The 21859-nt window shown below is 49.9% G+C and overlaps 1 protein-coding gene across 1 annotated transcript in view; it reads right to left on the reverse strand.

Moving 5' to 3' along the window:
- Positions 1 to 21520, reverse strand: part of PCP4L1 (Purkinje cell protein 4 like 1) — a 60523-nt gene extending 39003 nt beyond the window's left edge. The window contains exon 1 of the mRNA XM_089665924.1: positions 21290 to 21520. Coding sequence (XP_089522050.1) covers positions 21290 to 21298 — 9 coding nt within the window. The 5' untranslated portion in view covers positions 21299 to 21520. The remainder of the gene's footprint in view (positions 1 to 21289) is intronic.
- Between the last annotated feature and the right edge of the window lie 339 nt (positions 21521 to 21859).

Raw genomic sequence — 21859 nt, forward strand, 5'->3', positions numbered from 1 at the left:
TTTTTGTTGTCGCCCGGGGTGGATCTATTGTCACTGGGTGGGGGTATTATGTTTTGGGGGGTCTATTGCTGTTGGGGGGGGGGGTCTATTGTTGCTGGAGGATATATTGTTGCTGGTGGGATCTTTTGTTGTTGAGGAGGAAGTTTTTGTTGTGGGGAATCTATTGTTGCTGGTGGGTCCATTGTTGATGGTGGGGGTACCTTGTTGCAGGGGGTCTGTTGCTGCTGGGAGGGATCTATTGCAAAGAAAGATCTATTGATGCTAGCAGGGGGTCTGTTGTTGCTGGGGTGGATCTTTTGTCACTAGGTGAGGGGGGGGGTATTTTGTTGTTGGGGGATATATTGTTGCGGGTGGATCTATTTTTGCTGAGGCTGAAGCGTTTGCTGTGGGGGATATATTGTTGCCGGTGGATCCATTGTTGATGGTGGGGGTATCTTGTTGCAGGGGGTCTATTGCTACTGGGAGGGATCTACTGCAGAGGAAGGGGTCTATTGCTGCTGGCGGGGGTCTGTTGTTTCCGGGCGTGGATCTATTGTCACTGAGTGGGCCGGTATTTTGTTGCAGGGGGGGTATGTTGCTGCCAGGGGATCTATTGTTGCTGGGGGTATATATTGTTGGTGGGGTGATCTATTGTTGCTGGGGGTATATATTGTTGGTGGGGTGATCTATTGTTGCTGGGGGTATATATTGTTGGTGGGGTGATCTATTGTTGCTGGGGGTATATTTGTTGGTGGGGTGATCTATTGTTGCTGGAGGATATATTGTTACTGCTGGATATATTGTTGCTGAGAAGGAATCATTTGTTGTGGGGGATCTATTGTTGCTGGTGGATCCATTGTTGATGGTATCTTGTTGCAGGGGGTCTATTGCTGCTGGCAGGGATCTGTTATTTCCGGGGGGATCTATTGTCACTGGGTGGGGGGGTCTATTGTTGCTGGGGGACCCTGGATCTATTGTCACCAGGTTAAATGTTGAATAGAATGAATGAGGAAAAAGAACGCATTCTGGCCACTAGGTGGCGCCGATGGTGACAAGAAACAATTCCTGGCTTGCTCCATCTAGTGGTCACAGTGCGGTATTTTCCTGATTCTGTTCCATGCCGCAGATCTGGTTTGGAACTTGATAGCCATGTTTCAGGCACTAGGGCAGGGTGGGTGAGGGGCTCGGTGAAAGAAGGCGCATGGAGGTGAAAATTAAAGAAAAAAAAAAAGATAGATCTGACCGTGTCATAGTTCATGCGCAGTGGGCGGAGCAAATATTCAGAAAATATTCAGAGATCCATTAAATGAATTGTAGTGGGAGGCGGAGCTATGACACTAAAAAAAGAAAAAGCAGCCTTAGAAATATGGAGTCTCATTTAAAGGGAACCTGCACTATGATTTTGTGACCAGATCGATTGGGTGCCGACATTTCAGACTTCACTGGCCACATGCTTGCGCAGCGGTGCCAGCTTTAGGACAGGTTCACTTTAACCCCCAGAGGGTTAATAATGAGAATATTGCGGCTCTCCGCATCAGTCCGGCGATCGCTGCGCCCGATTCATTACTGCCTCGCGTTTCTGTAGAAACGTCGGTTGCCCGGCCAACTGCCACCGCGGCGCTGCCATAGTGGTGAAGACCTCAAGGAACTCGGTAATGACTCCTCCCCCGCCCCTCCCCCGCTGGCCTTGGCTCACAGATACATTGACGACTATATATATCCCATCCATACAATACATGGATCTTTATACAAGACTTAAAGGACAGCTCCACCCCTTCACACCGCAACTACAAAAAAAAAAGTAAATGCAGAATTCTTTTCAACGGGAACGCGGGGGGGACGCGGGGGGGGACGCAGTTCTGGCACCTCTAGCACTGACCTTTCGTAATGGCAAGAGGTGCTGGAGGGTCTGATGATGCCGGCTGCTGGGGGATCTGGTGTTGCGGGAGGGGTATATTTTGCTAGGAAGGTCTTATGTTGCTGGGAGGGATCTATTTTTGCTAGCTGCTGGAGGGTCTGATGATGATGGCTGTTGGGGGATCTGGTGTTGCGGGAGGGGGTATATTTTGCTGGGAAGGTCTTATGTTGCTGGGAGGGATCTACTGTTGAGGGAGGGATCTATTTTTGTTAGCTGCTGGAGGGTCCGTTGATAATGGCTGCTGGGGGATCTGGTGTTGCAGGGGGGGTATATTTTGCTAGAAAGGTTTTATGTTGCTGGGAGGGATCTACTGTTGAGGGAGGGATCTGTTTTTTGTAGCTGCTGGAGGGTCTGTTGATGCCGGTTGCTGGGAAATCTACTTTTGGTGGCAGGGGTTTATTGTTGCTGAGGTGGATCTCTCGTTACTGAGGTGGGGGAGCTTTTTTGATGTGTGCGGTCTATTGTTGCAGGGGGGATCTACTGTTGCTAAGGCTGTCTAATTTTGCTAAGGGATCTGTTGTTGCTGGGGGATATATTATTGTTGAGGGTGTCTAACGTTTCTGTTTAAATTTCATACAATTTAATTAGCACCACAAAAAAGTTCTGTATTCTCTAAAAGGTGCTCGGAGGTGGGTAGGGGGTGGAACCAAGGGATGGTACTCGGAGGTGAGTAAGGGGTGGAACCAAGGGATGGTGCTCAGAGGTGGGTAGGGGGTGGAACCAAGGGATGGTGCTTGGAGGTGGTTAGGGGGTGGAACCAAGGGACGGTGCTCGAAGGTGGGTGAGGGTGGAACCAAGGGACGGTGCTCAGAGGTGGGTAGGGGGAAGAACCAAGTGATGGTGCTCGGAGGGGGGCAGGGGGAGGAACCAAGGGACAGTGCTTGGAGGTGGGTAGAGGGTGGAACCAAGAGACGTGCTCAGAGGTGGGTAAGGGGTGGAACCAAGGGATGGTGCTTCGAGGTGGGTGGGGGGTGGAACCAAGGGATGGTGCTTGGAGGTGGGTGGGGGGTGGAACCAAGGGATGGTGCTTGGAGGTGGGTGGGGGGTGGAACCAAGGGATGGTGCTTGGAGGTGGGTAGGGGGTGGTACCAAGGAAGTGTGCTCGAAGGTGGGTAGGGGCTGGAACCAAGGGTCGGTGCTCAGAGGTGGGTAGATGGTGGAACCAAGGGATGGCGCTTGGAGGAGGGTAGAGGGGGGAACCAAGGGATGGTGCTCAGAGGTGGGTAGGGGGTAGAACCAAGAAAGTGTGCTCGAAGGTGGGTTGGGGGTGGAACCAAGGCACAGTGCTTGGAGGTGGGTAGAGGGTGGAACCAAGAGAAGTGCTCAGAGGTGGGTAAGGGGTGGAACCAAGGGATGGTGCTTGGAGGTGGGTGGGGGGTGGAACCAAGGGATAGTGCTTGGAGGTGGGTGGGGGGTGGAACCAAGGGATGGTACTCGGAGGTGAGTAAGGGGTGGAACCAAGGGATGGTACTCGGAGGTGAGTAAGGGGTGGAACCAAGGGATGGTACTCGGAGGTGAGTAAGGGGTGGAACCAAGGGACGGTGCTCAGAGGTGGGTAAGGGGTGGAACCAAGGGACGGTGCTCAGAGGTGGGTAAGGGGTGGAACCAAGGGACGGTGCTCGGAGGTGGGTAGGGGTTGGAACCAAGGGATGGTGCTCGGAGGTGGGTAGGGGTTGGAACCAAGGGATGGTGCTCGGAGGTGGAACCAAGAGATGGTGCTCGGAGGTGGGTGGGGGGTGGAACCAAGGGACGGTGCTTGGAGGTGGGTGGGGGGTGGAACCAAGGGACGGTGCTTGGAGGTGGGTGGGGGGTAGAACCAAGGGATGGTGCTTGGAGGTGGGTGGGGGGTGGAACCAAGAGATGGTGCTCAGAGGTGAGTAAGAGGTGGAACCAAGGGATGGTGATCAGAGGTGTGTAGGGGGTGGAACCAAGAGACGGTGCTTGGAGGTGGGTGGGGGGTGGAACCAAGGGACGGTGCTCAGAGGTCGGTAAGGGGTGGAACCAAGGGACGGTGCTCAGAGGTCGGTAAGGGGTGGAACCAAGAGACGGTGCTTGGAGGTGGGTGGGGGGTGGAACCAAGGGACGGTGCTTGGAGGTGGGTGGGGGGTGGAACCAAGAGATGGTGCTCAGAGGTGAGTAAGAGGTGGAACCAAGAGACGGTGCTCAGAGGTGGGTAAGGGGTGGAACCAAGGGACGGTGCTCAGAGGTGGGTAAGGGGTGGAACCAAGGGACGGTGCTCGGAGGTGGAACCAAGAGATGGTGCTCGGAGGTGGGTGGGGGGTGGAACCAAGGGACGGTGCTTGGAGGTGGGTGGGGGGTAGAACCAAGGGATGGTGCTTGGAGGTGGGTGGAACCAAGAGATGGTGCTCAGAGGTGAGTAAGAGGTGGAACCAAGAGACGGTGCTTGGAGGTGGGTGGGGGGTGGAACCAAGGGATGGTGATCAGAGGTGTGTAGGGGGTGGAACCAAGAGACGGTGCTCAGAGGTCGGTAAGGGGTGGAACTAAGGGACGGTGCTGGGAGGTGAGTAAAGGGTGGAACCAAGGGACGGCAGCCTATACGTGGCAAGTGGAAATACGCGAGAATCACGCTTTTTGGTCCCATTCACATTTAAGCGACACTGCTGGATCACTTAAAAACGCACCGGGCTCAAGGCCAAAAGTGATAACCCCTGAACTTCTTTGGTGCTACAAACGACGCTACTGGATCGGGTAAAAACGCGCCGGGCTCAAGGCCAAACATTTGATCCCTAAACTTCTTTGGAGCTACGAACCCGCATTACGTGAATTGGCTGCCCTATACGTGGTAAGTGGAAATGCGCGAAAATCACGCTTTTAAGCGACACTGCTGGATCGCTTAAAAATGCGCGGCTCAAGACCAAAAATGTTAACCCCTGAATTTGTTTGGTGCTACAAATGACGCTACTGGATCGCTGGATCAGGTAAAAACGCGCCGGGCTCAAGGCCAAAAATTTGATCCCTGAACTTTGTCGCTACAAATGCGCATCAGGTGAATGGGCTGCCCTATGAGCAGCAAGCGGGAATCACCCTTTTAGGCCCCGTTCACACTTAAACAAAGCTGCTGGATCTCAAGGCCAAAAATTTGATCCCTCAGGCCGGGTTCACATACATGCGGTGCGGTACGTCCAGGGGCGGACTGTCAACTCATGGGGCCCCTGGGCAATAGGGGATCATGGGGCCCCTGTGTCCTTGCCCAAAGTCAAAAAAGCCTATGAACAAGGTACAAGGGGCATCTCATGGGGCCCCCTACTGACCCCAGGCCCTCGGGCAGTGCCCGAGTTTCCAAATGGTCAGTCCGCCCCTGGGTACGTCGCATGTGATTCGCACCGGAACCGCGCCGCATTCCCTGCCAATCACATGCGATTTGTGTGCGGTGAGATTGGAGCCGTGCAATTTGTATGGCTCTATTCGCACCGCGCCTGTACCGAAAATGTTCAGGACCCTTTTTTGGGTCCGCACTAGAAACGGATCGCACGGGTATTCACACCTATGCGATCCAATTCTGCACCTCGCACCGCGTTTTGCGGATCACTTTTGGGTGTGTCGTTAACATGCACACCCGCATCGGTTCCCATGAACGGGGTGCGATTCTGATGCGGTGTAGAATTCGCACTGAAAACGCTGGAAATTCCTCACCGCATCAGTGTGAGCCAGGGCTCAACTCCTTTGGCGCTACAAATGTGCATCAAGCGAATGGGTCGCCCTATGCGCGGCAAACAAAAATGCGCAAGAATCACACTTTTAGGCCCCTTTCGTGCTACTGGATCGCATTTTTGGTGCTTTTTTTAATGGGTCTCCCTCGGTTCCAAAAACGCGCCGAAAAAGTTTATGTGCCAAATTCTGGAGCTGAGCCAAAATGCGTTATGCGTCCCTTTTTGTCACACAGAAAATGCGCAGCAACATGCACAACTGCAGCTCGCGTTTGGGCTGCCATTAAGAAATAAAGGAGACGTAAGCACATGGTGCGTTTTTTTCGCGTTTTTGTAAAACGTGGGCTGGAACTCTCGCTTTCAGGGCCATAAAAACCGCAAGCAATTCGTGAACGGCGCTCAAGGGGCGCGCTCTGGCTTTTTTTTCCAGCAGCAGAGGGGTTAACGATCAATCCACCTTCAGGAAAGAATCCAATCAATAAGCAATCTTGCTGCTGATATTAAGCCGTTTCAATGTGACATGTTGATGTCACTTGAAACACAATGGTGGAAAGGAAAGGTGGGGGGTGGTGAAAAAAAAAAAAAACTCACCCCGTCGGCTAAGAGATTGAGCGACGTCCCGGAGGATCGCTAATAAACAACTGCGAGCGGCCTAGCGTCACGCAAGTTAAATATTGCAGAGCGAAAAAAAAAAAATCCCGTTTTCTGGGCGATCGATCCCAGCCAGCGACGTTGCCTCGTCAGCGCCCGCACGCTTTATGTTCCAGTAATTGGATTGTCATCCTGGTAGGTAATAAAGTTTGTCGGGGGGCGGGGCGCGGCGAGGAAAGAGTGCGGCGCTCGCGAAATTGTTCCCAGCGGGACTCGGCGGAGTCGTAAAGTTTGAAGAGTAGAAGGCGTGGGCATCTCCAGGACGGAACGCGGAGGGGTTGGCGTGACGTTCGCCGCTCCGTCTTAATTGGTTATATTTAGTCATTTCAACAGCTGCCCCTTCCAAATCGATATCGCGCTTAATTAGGCTCGGGACTTAAAAATAACAATTTACGGTTTTTTTCCTTTTTTTTCTGAACTCCCCTTCTGTTGCCCGCGGGCGAGTGACAGCTAAGCTCCAGGCGGATGTAAAAAACTCGGTTTACTTTGTATTCATTAAAGGGAAGCTATAGGCAGGCGATTTTATTTTTATTTTTTTACGTTTATAAATTGATATTTTGTATCTTTTTTTTTTTTTTTTTCAAGCATATGATCTCTGTTTTACAAATATACTTTTAACAAATGACAAAGGATTCCCGGAGCACTATGGGTAATGGAAATGTATCTCTTTTTTTTTTTTTTTTTTTTTTAATAACATCCATACAACACGACAAAGGATTTCCAGAGCACTATGGGTAATGGAAATGTATCTGTTTTTTTTTTATCACATCCATACGAAACATGACAAAGGATTCCCAGAGCACTATGCGCAATGGAAATGTATCTTTTTTTTTTTTTTTAATGGAAATGTATCTTTTTTTTTTTTAATATCACATCCATACGACATGACAAAGGTTTTAACGGGGCACTATGGGAAATTGAAATGTATCTTTTTTTTTTTACCATATGCATACAATCTCTGTTTTACAAATACAGTCATGGCCGAAATTGTTGGCACCCTTGATATTTTTCCTGAAAATCAAGTATTTCACACAAAAAAGGTATTGCATTAACACATGTTTTGCTATACACATGTTTATTCCCTTTGTATGTATTGGAACAAATATAAAACAGAGGCAGAAAAGCAAATATGACATAATGTCACACAAAACCCCAAAAATGGGCTGGACAAAAGTATTGGCACCCTTAACTTAATATTTGGTTGCACACCCTTTGGAAAACATAACTGAAATCAGTCGCTTCCTATAACCATCAATAAGCTTCTGACACCTCTCACCCGGAATTTTGGACCACTCTTCCTTTGCAAACAGCTCCAGGTCTCTCTTATTGGAAGGACACCTTTTCCCAACAGCAATTTTAAGATCTCTCCACAGGTGTTCAATGGGATTTAGATCTGGGCTCATTGCTGGCCACTTCAGAACTCTCCAGCGCTTCTTTGCCATCCATTTCTGAGTGCTTTTTGACGTATGTTTGGGGTCATTGTCCTGCTGGAAGACCCAGGATCTTGGACGCAAACCCAGCTTTCTGACACTGGGCCCTACAGTGCGACCCAAAATCCTTTGGTAATCCTCAGATTTCATGATGCCTTGCACACAGTCAAGGCACCCAGTGCCAGAGGCAGCAAAACAACCCCAAAACATCATTGAACCTCCACCATATTTTACCGTAGGTACTGTGTTTTGTTCTTTGTAGGCCTCATTCCGTTTTCGGTAAACAGTAGAATGATGTGCTTTACCGAAAAGCTCTATCTTGGTCTCATCTGTCCACAAGACGTTTTCCCAGAAGGCTTTTGGCTTACTCAAGTACATTTTGGCAAACTGTAGTCTTGCTTTTTTATGTCTCTGTGTCAGCAGTGGGGTCCTCCTGGGTCTCCTGCCATAGCGTTTCATTTCATTTAAATGTCGACGGATAGTTCGCGCTGACACTGATGCTCCCTGAGCCTGCAGGACAGCTTGAATGTCTTTGGAACATGTTTGGGGCTGCTTATCCACCATCCGGACTATTCTGCGTTGCAATCTTTCATCAATTTTCCTCATCCATCCACGACCAGGGAGATTAGCTACAGTGCCATGGGTTGCAAACTTCTTGATAATGTTGCGCACTGTGGACAAAGGCAAATCTAGTTCTCTGGAGATGGACTTGTAACCTTGAGATTGTTGATATTTTGCCACAATTTTGGTTCTCAGGTCCTCAGACAGTTCTCGTCTCCTCTTTCTGTTGTCCATGCTTAGTGTGGCACAGACAGACACACAATGCAAAGGTTAAGTGAACGTCTCTCCTTTTTATCTGCTTTCAGGTGTGATTTCTATATTGCCCACACCTGTTACTTGCCCCAGGTGAGTTTACAGGAGCATCACATGCTTGTAACATTCTTATTTATCCGCAGTTGTGAAAGGGTCCCAATACTTTTGTCCAGCCCATTTTTGGAGGTTTGTGTGACATTATGTCGAATTTGCTTTCTTTCCTCCCTTTTTTTGTTTTGTCCCAATACACACAAAGGGAATAAACATGTGTATAGCAAAACATGTGTTAATGCAATACGTTTCGTGAGAAATACATGATTTCCTGGAGAAATATCAAGGGTGCCAACAATTTCGGCCATGACTGTAAATATTTAATAGATGACAAAGGATTCCTGGAGCACTATGGGTAATGGAAATGTATCTTTTTTTTTAATGGAAATGTACCTTTTTTTTTTATATATCACATCCATACAACACAACAAAGGATTTCCGGGGCACTATGGGTAATGGATATGTATCTTTTTTTTTTTTTTAATAACATTCATACGACACGACAAAGGATTCCCAGAGCACTATGGGTAATGGAAATGTATCTTTTTTTTACCATATGCATACAATTTCTGTTTTACAAATAAATATTTATTATATGACAAAGGATTCCCAGAGCACTATGGGTAATGGAAATGTATCCATTTTTTTAATATCACATCCATACGACATGACAAAGGATTTCCGGGGCACTATGGGTAATGGAAATGGATCTTTTCTTTTTTTTAATGGAAATGTACCTTTTCTTTTTTTTTATATCACATCCATACAACATGACAAAGGATTTCCGGGGCACTATGGGTAATGGAAATGTATCTGGTTTTTTTTTATCACATCCATACGAAACATGACAAAGGATTCCCAGAGCACTACGGGTAATGGAAATGTGTATTTTTTTTTTAATGGAAATGTACCTTTTTTAATATCATATCCATACGACATGACAAAGGATTTCCAGGGCACTATGGGTAATGGAAATGTATCTTTTTTTTACCATATGCATACAATCTGTTTTACAAATAAATATTTCATATATGACAAAGGATTCCCGGAGCACTATGGGTAATGGAAATGTATCTTTTTTTTATCACATCCATACAACACGACAAAGGATTCCCAGAGCACTATGGGTAATGGAAATGTATCAGTGTATCAGTGAGCTCTGTCTTGTATTCCCGATGTTTCTAATACTGAATAATAATATTGCAAATAAATAAACTTTTAAAGCATGACAAAGGATTCCCAGAGCACTACGGATAAAGGAAAGGCACAGGAAAGCAGCAGCTGCCTGCCTTGAGACTACATCTGTCTGACTGAAACCCAAATCTTCTGTTTCTAACACTGAATAATAATATCGCAAATACATAAATAAACAAACAAACTTTTAAGTTGTGACAAAGGATTCCCAGAGCACTGTGGGCAATGGAAAGAGGACAACATAGCAGTAGCTGACAGCCCTGAGGCTTCCTCTGGTTTAAATTCATCTAATAAGGGAGGTGACACTGATTTTGAAGAGGGACCCCCCCTCCCCAGGGACTCCCCCCCCCCCCCCCCACCATAGCCAGGTTGTGCATGTGTCTAGCGATCCAACGGTGTCTTCTAGGTGCTCCACCGCAGCACACCACTGTTCCCTGATCCGGAGCGCCAGCCGCCTCTTCTAGTTTGTGCGGTGTCCCCGTGTCGCATCACTGGGGAGGGGGGGGTTGCTGCAAAAATCATAAAGAGACAGCTGGCACCCCCCCCCATGTTACGGCGTGGCACGTGCACCATAGAGTACCCTGTGGCCCCCTAGGATCCAGGATGTAGGAGGCTGCAGGAGTTCTAAACCTCATTCTAGGGCAGGTTTTTGGCCCTTGAAAATGTCATAAAGTCTATGGCGGTACTTCCGGGGCCAATGCAGGCGCCATTGGTCACATGGTTCCTACTGAGTCCCTGTGATTGGCTGCCTGCCTAAATGTCATTCCCCCCAAGAATGGGATGCGGCTTGCGTCCAGTTCCTACCCTCCGCCGTCCTCCATCACTGAGTATGCAGCAGGGGCGGACTGACCGTTTGGAAACTCGGGCACTGCCTGAGGGCCCGGGGTCAGTAAGGGGCCCCATGAGATGCCCCTGGTACCTTTTTCATAGGCTATTTTGAGTTTGGGCAAGGACACAGGGGCCCCATGATCCCCTATTGCCCGGGGGCCCCATGAGTTGTCAGTCCACCCCTGGTATACAGTATATATTTATATACAGGTCATGTCATTTCACCGCAAGGGCTTAAAAAGGCGCAGAAAATGGCGAATGTTCCATCATGGCGGATGACTTTTATTTCCTCGCCAAGAGCTAAAGCTGAGCCAAGCCAAGAGAAGCCGGGCAGAGCGGCCGCACCCGGGAGCTACAGTGCACAGTGTGCCCGCTAAACCAATCGGACGCGGCCGTTGTTCTCTCCGGACGCGCTGTCATCGCCTCCTTCTCGCTATTTAATAATAGAAGACGTCTTCCCAACCGCTGGAAACATTCCCTGAGAAGAGAGTACAGAGCCGGAGTCGGGGGAATACGGCGCAATGGGAGGAGCGCAGAGATCCCGCCATTCATTCTGATGGGTAGAGGAAGCCTGGAGGTGCAGAGCATGGCTCCCATCCCCCCCCCCCCCCAGACCACCAATACACCGCGCTACAGTACCTGCCCTCATCCGTGGTCATGGAGGGTCAGCCTGGGGGGGACACTGCCCATTATTGGGGTCATTCCGGAATATCCCGGCTCTGCAAATCTCCTCCCTCCATATATATCCTTCTGTCCTCCTCCATTCATATATATCCCTCTGTCCTCCTCCATTCATATATATCCCTCTGTCCTCCTCCATTCATATATATCCCTCTGTCCTCCTCCATTCATGTATATCTCTCTGTCCTCCTCCATTCATATATATCCCTCTGTCTCCCTCCATTCATATATATCCCTCTGTACCCCCCCCCCTCCCCGTCATCTCGGCCCCTCCTCATCTATATCCTCTTGCCATATACTCTATACCTCCATTCATATCTCTATCCCTCCACCCATCTATATCCCCCCCTCATCCATACATCCATATTTCTCCTCACCCCTCCCTGCATCCAATCCCCCACCTGCCATTCATATCCCCCCATCTCCTCCATTCATACCGCCCTCCCTATATCATACCCTCCTCCCTACATTCATACCTCCCTCCCTCCATTCATATCCCCCTCCCTCCATTCATATTTCCCTCCCCTCTATCATACCCTCCTCCCTACATTCATACCTCCCTCCCTCCATTCATATCCCCCTCCCTCCATTCATATCCCCTCCCTCCATTCATATCTCCCTCCCTCTATCATACCCCCTCCCTCAATTCATATCCCCCTCCCTCCATTCATACCCCCCTCCCTCCATTCATACCCCCTCCCTCCATTCATACCCCCTTCCCTCCATTCATACCCCTCTCCATCCATTCATACCCCCCTCCCTACATTTATACCTCCCTCCCTCCATTCATACCCCCCTCCCGACATTATACCTCCCTCCCTCCATTCATATCCCCCTCCCTCCATTCATACCCCCCTCCCTCCATTCATACCCCCTCCCTCCATTCATACCCCCTTCCCTCCATTCATACCCCTCTCCATCCATTCATACCCCCCTCCCTACATTTATACCTCCCTCCCTCCATTCATACCCCCCTCCCGACATTTATACCTCCCTCCCTCCATTCATATCCCCCTCCCTCCATTCATATCCCCCTCCCTCCATTCATACCCCCTTCCCTCCATTCATACCCCCCTCCCTCCATTCATACCCCCCTTCCCTTCATTCATACCCCCCTCCCTCCATTCATACCCCCTTCCCTCCATTCATATCCTCCTCCCTTCATTCATACCCCCCTCCCTCCATTCATAGTTCTACCCCCCCAATACCTGTCATCTATTCATGCCCCTGTCCTCCTAGCTCCCCATCCTTCCCCCCGACCTCCCATGCCCTCTTCCCATCAATACATTTCCCTCTCTTCCACATTGACATCCCTCTACAAACGCATGATTCCGGGGTAAACGTTCCGTCCATCTCCTGTGGAAATGTTTACAAACACCCGGCAGTGACAACGTCGTTTCGTAACGCCAGAAGGACTATTTATAAAGTTTGGCGGATTAACAGGTTTGTGTTCATTTCTGGAATGTTTTTAGTCTCACATAGAAAAAAAGAATAGTTTTCCCGCAGTGTATGCAGCTCAGGTGATGAGGAAACACCCCGGAGGGTGAGAAATGGGTCAGCAAACCAAACAAAGTGAAGACCGATAGTCAATTATATTTTATTTTTTTAGTTAAACACAAATATTTTATTAGGTTTGTATTATTTGCATAAAATCTCCATAAATATTTCACACGTGACAAAGGATTCCCAGAGCCCTGGGGGTGAGCCACGGTATAGCAGTAGCTGCCCCTGCCTTGAGGCTTCCTTTGTCCAATTGAAACCTGATATCATTCAGCAGGATTTCTGGCTCCCAGGTGTCTCTCATACAGGTAACAAGCTGAGATTAGAAGCAGTCTCTTAAAGGGAGTGCTGCTAATCTCATTGTGTTACCTGTATAAAAGACACCTGTCCACAGGAGCCATCAAACCATCAGATTCCAAACTCTCCACCATGGCAAAGATCAAAGAGCTGTCCAAGGATGTCAGGGACAAGATGGTAGACCTACACAAGGCTGGACTGGGCTACCAAACTATGGCCAAGCAGCTTGGTGAGAAGGTGACAACAGTTGGTGCAATCATTCACAAATGGAAGAAACACAAAACAAGTGTCAGTCTCCCTAGGTCTGGTGCACCATGCAAGATCTCACCTCGTGGAGTGTCAATGATCATGAGAACAGTGAGGAATCATCCCAGAACTACACGTGAGGATCTTGTCAATGATCTCCAGGCAGCTGGGACCACAGTCACTAAGAAAACAATTGGTAACACACTACGCCGACAAGGACTGAAATCCTGCAGTGCCGCAAGGTCCCTCTGCTCAAGAAAGCACATGTCCAGGCCCGGCTGAAGTCTGCCACTGAACATCTGAATGATGCCGAGGAGGACTGGTGGGAAGTGTTGTGGTCAGAGGAGACCAAAATCCAGCTCTTTGGCATCAACTAAACTCCCCGTGTTTGGAGGAGGAATGCTGCCTATGACCCCAAGAACACCATCCCAACTGTGAAACATGGTGGTGGAAACATTCTGCTTTGGGGGTGTTTTTCTGCTAAGGGGACAGGACAACTGCACCACATCAAAGGGACGATGGACGGGGCAATGTACCCTCAAATCTTGGGTGAGAACCTTCTTCCCTCAGCCAGGGCATTGAAAATGGGTGGTGGATGGGTGTTCCAGCATGACAGTGACCCAAAACACACGGCCAAGGCAACAAAGGAGCGGCTCAAGAAGAAGCACATTAAGGTCCTGGAGTGGCCTAGCCAGTCTCCAGACCTTCATCCGATCGAAAATCTGTGGAGGGAGCTGAAAGTTCGAGTTGCCAAACGTCAGCCACCAAACCTTAATGACTTGGAGAGGATCTGCCAAGAGGAGTGGGCCAAAATCCCTCCTGAGATGTGTGCGAACCTGGGGGCCAACTCCAGGAAACGTCTGACCTCTGTGATGGCCAACAAGGGATTGGCCACCAAGTACTAAGTCATGTTTTGTGAAGGGATCAAATCCTTCTTTCCCTCATGAACATGCAGATCCGTCATCATTTGTTAGACGCATTTCTGCTGAATTTGTTGTTGTATTCTGTCTCTCAGTGTTACACCGAACATTCCATTGTTAGACCGATCATTTCTGTGTGAGGGGCGAACATTCCATTGTTAGACCGATCATTTCTGTGTGAGGGGCGAACATTCCATTGTTAGACCGATCATTTCTGTGTGAGGGGCGAACATTCCATTGTTAGACCGATCATTTCTGTGTGAGGGGCGAACATTCCATTGTTAGACCGATCATTTCTGTGTGAGGGGCGAACATTCAGCATCAGAGGGGAGCAAATACGCATTTCCTTCACTGTACATAAAATCTCTGCTTTTCCAATGAACATTTAACATGTGACAAAGGATTCCCAGAGCACTATGGGTAATGGAAAAAGATAGTAAAGCGGTAGATGCCGGCCTGAAGTCCATCTACTTGGGGAGATATGTGCTGCATATAACCACCAGTGACAGTAGATCCCCCAGCAGCCAGCATCAATAGACCTTTCAGCAGCCAGTAACCTCCAACCTCAACAGTAGATCCCTAACAGCAACATAAGACCCCCAGCAGCAATAGATCCCACCAGCAACGAAAGACCTGAAACAAAAACATCCCCACCAGTGACAGTAGATCCCCCAGCAGCCAGCATCAATAGACCCTTCAGCAGCCAGCAACCTCCACCCTCAACAGTAGATCCCTAACAGTAACATAATCCCCCCCCAGCAGCAATAGACCCTCGCACAGAAACATCCCCACCAGTGACAATAGATCCCCCAGCAGCCAGCATCAATAAACCCTTCAGCAGCCAGCATCAATAGACCCTTCAGCAGCCAGCAACCTACACGTTCAACAATAGATCCCTAACAGCAACATAAGCCCCCCAACAGCAATAGACCCCCACCAGCAACAATAGACCCACGCACAAAAATATCCCCAGCAGTGACAATAGATCCCCCAGCAGCCATCATCAATAGACCCTCCAGCACACCTTGGTATAATGCATGATAAAGGATTCCCAGAGCACTAGGGGTCATGGAGAGAGGAGGTTTAGCATTAGCTGCCTGCCTTGAGGCTTCCTTTGTCTGAATGAAACCCAAAGTCCATCCAATAAGGGAGGAGTCATTATGTTTAGGTATTTCTTTCGATCTCACTAATGAATTTGTTTTCCGCAACGTACGCAGGTTGTACATTCGATGTTGAAAGCGTCCCAAATGGGGAAAAAAAAGAGGAAAAATAACTTTTAACTTTCCACGTACTGCAAGTGAGCGGACAGATCCAAGAAGAATACGGAGCGATTAATGCCGGACAATGGATGGAGCCAGGTGTGACCGCATCACATTACCCAACAACATGGCTGCCAAGAGACCAGAATTCCAGGAAATATCCAATGACATTCTGTGACCAAGCAACGTATATACAGAACAAGGACTGGTACCGAGAATGACACCCGGCATCCGGGACAGTGCACAGTCCATACATACAGAACAAGGACTGATACCGAGAATGACACCCGGCATCCGGGACAGTGCACAGTCCATACATACAGAACAAGGACTGGTACCGAGAATGACACCCGGCATCCGGGACAGTGCACAGTCCATACATACAGAACAAGGACTGATACCGAGAATGACACCCGGCATCCGGGACAGTGCACAGTCCATACATACAGAATAGGGACAGATACCGAGAATGACACCCGGCATCCGGGACAGTGCACAGTCCATACATACAGAACAAGGACTGATACCGAGAATGACACCGGGCATCCGGGACAGTGCACAGTCCATACATACAGAACAAGGACTGATACCAAGAATGACACCCGGCATCCGGGACAGTGCACAGTCCATACATACAGAATAGGGACAGATACCGAGAATGACACCCGGCATCCGGGACAGTGCACAGTCCATACATACAGAATAAGGACTGATACCGAGAATGACACCCGGCATCCCGGACAGTGCAGAGTCTATACATACAGAACAAGGACTGATACCGAGAATGACACCCGGCATCCCGGACAGTGCAGAGTCTATACATACAGAACAAGGACTGATACCGAGAATGACACCCGGCATCCGGGACAGTGCAGAGTCTATACATACAGAACAAGGACTGATACCGAGAATGACACCCGGCATCCAGGACAGGAGAAGTGGGACTTTGCAGAGTCCACACATACAGAATAAGGACTGATACCAAGAATGACACCCGGCATCCAGGACAGGAGAAGTGGGACTGTGCAGAGTCCATACATACAGAATAAGAGGAGATACCGAGAATTACACCCGGCATCCAGGACAGGAGAAGTGGGACTGAACCCATAAGGTGTAACTGAGCACTTTGCACATCATTCTGCATCACTAATCTCCCTCCTTCCCTCCTATCCATCCATTACATCCAGGGACTGATCACTATGGCTGCTCTCTGCTCTGCACATTATGAACTAATCCTTATAATCTGATAGAGCAGAGAGAACAACAGAGAGACGGAGTCTGGGCTGAAGAGCTCGCCATCAAATGTTTTAAGGTCCAAGAAATAAAAACTGTATAAGAGCAAATGAATCCCTCTGTACTGTCCTGTCCTCTCCTGTCCTCTCCTGTCCTGTCCTGTCCTGTCCTCTCCTGTCTTGTCCTCTCCTGTCCTCTCCTGTCCTGTCCTCTCCTGTCCTCTCCTGTCTTGTCCTCTCCTGTCCTCTCCTGTCCTGTCCTCTCCTGTCCTGTCCTCTCCTGTCCTGTCCTCTCCTGTCCTCTCCTGTCTTGTCCTCTCCTGTCCTCTCCTGTCCTGTCCTCTCCTGTCTTGTCCTCTCCTGTCCTGTCCTCTCCTGTCCTGTCCTGTCCTCTCCTGTCCTGTCCTCTCCTGTCCTGTCCTGTCCTCTCCTGTCCTGTCCTCTCCTGTCCTCTCCTGTCCTGTCCTGTCCTCTCCTGTCCTGTCCTCTACAAAGTGGATCTGATACAAAGTATAACTTCCAGAGAACATTATCTGCAACTATCTTCTTCCTCTTCTCTGCCCCCTTCTCTGCCCCTTCTCTGCCCCTTCTCTCCCACCTTCTCTGCCCCTTCTCTGCCCCTTCTCTCCCACCTTCTCTGCCCTTCTCTGCCCCTTCATTCCCACCTTCTCTGCCCCTTCTCCCCCCTTCTTTGCCCCTTCTCTCCCACCTTCTCTGCCCCTTCTCTGCCCCTTCTCTGCCCCTTCTCTCCCACCTTCTCTGCCCCTTCTCTGCCCCTTCTCTCCCACCTTCTCTGCCCCTTCTCTGCCCCTTCTCTGCCCCTTCTTTCCCACCTTCTCTGCCCCTTCTCCCCCCTTCTCTGCCCCCTTCTCTCCCATCTTCTCTGCCCCTTCTCTGCCCCCTTCTCTGCCCCCTTCTCTCCCACCGTCTCTGCCCCTTCTCTCCCCCTTCTCTGCCCCCTTCTCTCCCACCTTCTCTGCCCCTTCTACCCCCTTCTCTGCCCCCTTCTCTCCCACCTTCTCTGCCCCTTCTCTGCCCCTTCTCTCCCCCTTCTCTGCCCCTTCTCTCCCACCTTCTCTGCCCCTTCTCTGCCCCTTCTCTCCCACCTTCTCTGCCCTTCTCTGCCCCTTCTCTCCCACCTTTTCTGCCCCTTCTCTGCCCCTTCTCTCCCACCTTCCTCTGCCCCCTTCTCCCCCCTTCTCTGCCCCCTTCTCTCCCACCTTCTCTGCCTCCTTCTCCCCCCTTCTTTGCTACCTTCTCCCCCCTTTCTCTGCCCCCTTCTCTCCCACCTTCTCTGCCCCTTCTCTCCCACCTTCTCTGCCTCTTCTCTGCCCCCTTCTCCCCTCTTCTCTGCCCCCTTCTCTCCCACCTTCTCTGCCCCTTCTCTGCCCCCTTCTCTCCCACCTTCTCTGCCCCTTCTCTCCCACCTTCTCTGCCCCCTTCTCCCCTCTTCTCTGCCCCCTTCTCTCCCACCTTCTCTGCCCCTTCTCTGCCCCCTTCTCTCCCACCTTCTCTGCCCCTTCTCTCCCACCATCTCCCGCCTTCTCTCCCCACCTTCTCTGCCCCATCTCTGCCCCCTACTCCCCCCTTCTCTGCCCTCTTCTTCCCTCCTCTTACCTCTCCTCACCTCCTTGATCTTTCATTGTCTTTCTGTCCCCCCTCCCCCCTCTTTCTTACCCTTCAATGCCCCCCCCTATTTTTCTGTGGCCTTCTTTTCTGCCTTTCACCCTTTCTCACTCTCTTTCTTTCTCATCTTTACTTCCCCTCTCTCATCCCCTTTTATCTCCTTTTTCTTTCTCTATGGCCCCCTCTCCCTCTCTCTTACCCCTCGCTGCCCTGTCTTTCTCTCTGTTCTCCCCCCCCCTCTCTCTTCTTCAACCTTCATTACCTCCTTCCACTTCTACTCCTTTGCCCCCTCTCCCTCCATCTCACCCCTCTCTACAGTCCATCTTTGTCTCTGTCTCCCCATTGCTTTCTTATCTCTCTTTTTCTCCAAGTTTCTCTATCCCTCCTACCCCTCTATATCCCCCTTTCTTTCTCTATGTCCCTATCTACCCCCCCCCTTATAATATCCCCCTTTATAATGCCTTTCTTTATGTTTCACTCTCCCCATCTCAGGCTCTAGATCCCTCCACCCCCCTCCCTCTCACCCCTTGTTATCACCTCTCTTTATCTATGTCCCATTCTCCCTCTATAGCGTTTTTCTTACCCTCTCTTTTTTCTGTGTCCTTCTATCCCCCTTCTTCCTTTACCAATGTACCTATTTCTTTCTGCATTTGCCTTTCTCCTCTCCATCTGCTCTCTTTCCTTCTTGACCCCCTACCCCTCCCTCTCTTGTACCCCTCTCTATCCCCCTATTTTTCTCTATGCCGCACTCCTCTCATCCCCCTGTCTCTTTTACCCTCTCTTACACCATCCCCCTATATCCCCCCATCACCCCTCTCTTTCTGTACATCCATCTATCCACCCTCTATCTTTACTATTGCCTCTATCCTCCTCTCTCTTTACCCCTCTCTTTCTCTTCTCTTTACCCCACCCCCTCTCATTTATCCCTCTATCTCCCCCTTTCATTCTCTGTCTCCCACTTTCCCCATCCCCCTTTCTCATTCCTTTCTCTATCTCCTTTCTTTCGGTATGTCCCTCTGCCCCCACTCGTTCTTCCGCCCCTCTTTATTTCCTCTCTTTTTCTATGTCCCTCTATCCTCCTTTCGTTCTCCATGTCCATTTTTCCCATTCATCATTCATTCATTCCATCTCCCTCTGTCCCTTTCTCTTTTTACCCCTCTGTAGCCCTGTTTTCTCTATGTTCTTCTATTCTCTTCCCCCTTTTACCCCCCCCCCCCATCTTCCATCTGTTTGTCCCCTCTCCCTCTCTCACCCCTTCTCTTCTCTACCCCCTCTCTCTCTCACCCCTCTTCTTCTCTCCCCTTCTTCTTCTTTCACCTCTCTTCTCTTCCACTCTCCCTCTCTCCCCCCTCTCCCTCTCTCACCCCTCTTCTTTTCTCTCCCTCTCTCACCTCTGCTCTTCTCTTCCCCTCTCCCCTTCTTTACCCCTCTTCTTCTCTCTTTCTCTCTCACCTCTCTTCTTCTTTCCACCTATACCTCTCCCATCCCTCTTCTTCTCTCCCCCTTTACCTCTCTCATCCCTCTTCTTCTATCCCCCTGTCCCTCTCTCACCCCTCTTCTTCTATCCCCCTGTCCCTCTCTCACCCCTCTTCCTCTATCAACTTGTCCCTCTCTCAACCCTCTTCTTTTCTCTCCCTTTCTCACCCCTATTCTTTTCTCCCCCACTCCCTCTCTCACCTCTCTTCTCTCTCTTCTTCTCTCCCTCTCTATCTTTCTCACCCCTCGTCTTCTATTCTCGTCCCTCTCTCACCCCTCTTCTTCTATCTCCCTGTTCCCTTTCTCACCCCTTTTCTTCTCTCCCCCACTCCCTCTCTCACCTCTCTTCTTCTCTCCCTCTCTCACCCCTCTTCTCCCCCCCTCCCCTCTCTCACTCCTCTTCTTCTATCCCCATGTCCCTCTCTCACCCCTTTTCTTCTCTCCCCCCACTCCCTCTCTCACCTCTCTTCTTCTCTCCCTCTCTCACCCCTCTTCTTCTCTCCCCCTCTCCCTCTCTCACCCCTCTTCTTCTTTCTCTCTCTTTCTCATCTCTCTTCATCTCTCCCTCTCTCACCCCTCTTCTATCCCCCTCTCCCTCTCTCACCCCTCTTCTTCTCTCCCCCTCTCCCTCTCTCACCCCTCTTCTCTCCCCCTCTCCCTCTCTCACCCCTCTTCTTCTTTCTCTCTCTTTCTCATCTCTCTTCTTCTCTCCCTCTCTCACCCCTCTTCTTCTCTCCCCCCTCTCCCTTCTCTTACCCCTCTTCTTTCTTTCTCTCTCTTTCTCATCTCTCTTCTTTTCTCCTCTTCTCCCTCTCTCATCCTCTCCCTCTCTCATCCTATTCTTCTCTCCCCCACTCCCTCCTCTCACCTCTCTTCTCCCCCCCCCTCTCACCCCTCTTTCTCTCCCCCCTTTCACTTTCTCACCCCTCTTCTTCTCTCCCCCTCTCCTCATCTCTTACTTCTCTTCTTCTCTTACCCCTCTTCTCTCTCTATCTCTCTCACATCCCTCTTCCCCTTTCCCTCTTCTTCTCTATATCCCTCTCTCCCCTTCTATTCCCCCTCTTCTTCTCTTCCCCTCTCCCTCCCCCCCTCTCATTCAGTCCCCCCCACCACCACCACTGTCTGTGTACTCTCCTCTCCTCCCAGGTAGTTGCAGGTCTCTACAGAAGTCAGCTGTTCCTCTCACCCCCTCAGCACCTCTCTATCTTTCAGTAAAACGCTGCATTAAAATGTGTCCAGAATGTACAACAACTTTCTAGGGAAAAAAAAAAGGTACAACGTATAGAGCGCAACTCTACCCACTCTACAGTTATCCAGAAGATGGATGGATGGATGGATGGAAAGATGAAAAGAATGAGAAATGATATGTAGATAATAAAAGGAGATAGAAAGAAAGATCAATGGAACAGATAGATAGATAGATAGATAATAACTAGATGGATGGATAGATAGATAGATGGATGGATGGATGGATGGATGGATGGATAGACAGATAGATAATTAAAGAGAAAGGAACTCACCTCGCTCATGATGTGACTCTATAGTGGAGTTAATCTGCAGTGGGCACTCTTGCCGTGTCTATCCTCTGGATACGCTCTCTCTCTCTCTCTCTCTCGCTCTCTCTCGCGCGCGCACTCGCCGGCACGCACACGCGCACACACACACATATATATGTATATATATTTTTTTCCCTATGGAGCCTGAGCTCCGCTTGTGAGTGGCAGACGCCGCCAGCCAATAACAGGCTCTTCAGTCTTTTGCTGCATTTCCAAAAAAGGGTGCAGACAGCCTGCTGGATGAATGGAGGCTGCTGAGTGCGGTAATCCCTGACCCCCCCCTTCCTTCTTCAATGGAAGCGGAGGTCACTGATACTACACACACATCCTCTGTACCAGTGGGAATAGGGACCGTCCTCCAGGGATTGCTGCGGAGAACAAACAGTTAATCGTGCACACATGTAGCTGTTGTCACCCAGGGAAAGAAAGGCACCTGAAATCATGTGCTAAACCCAAGAGCTGACACTTTATCATGAGAGAGGAAGAATATCAACCGCCAACCTGCAGCAGCCGGAGGATTTTGGGGTCTGGCCA

Source organism: Staurois parvus, unplaced genomic scaffold (genome assembly GCF_062004578.1).
Source record: "Staurois parvus isolate SC_StPar_1 unplaced genomic scaffold, SC_StPar_1.0 ptg002410l, whole genome shotgun sequence".
Taxonomy (NCBI): domain Eukaryota; kingdom Metazoa; phylum Chordata; class Amphibia; order Anura; family Ranidae; genus Staurois; species Staurois parvus.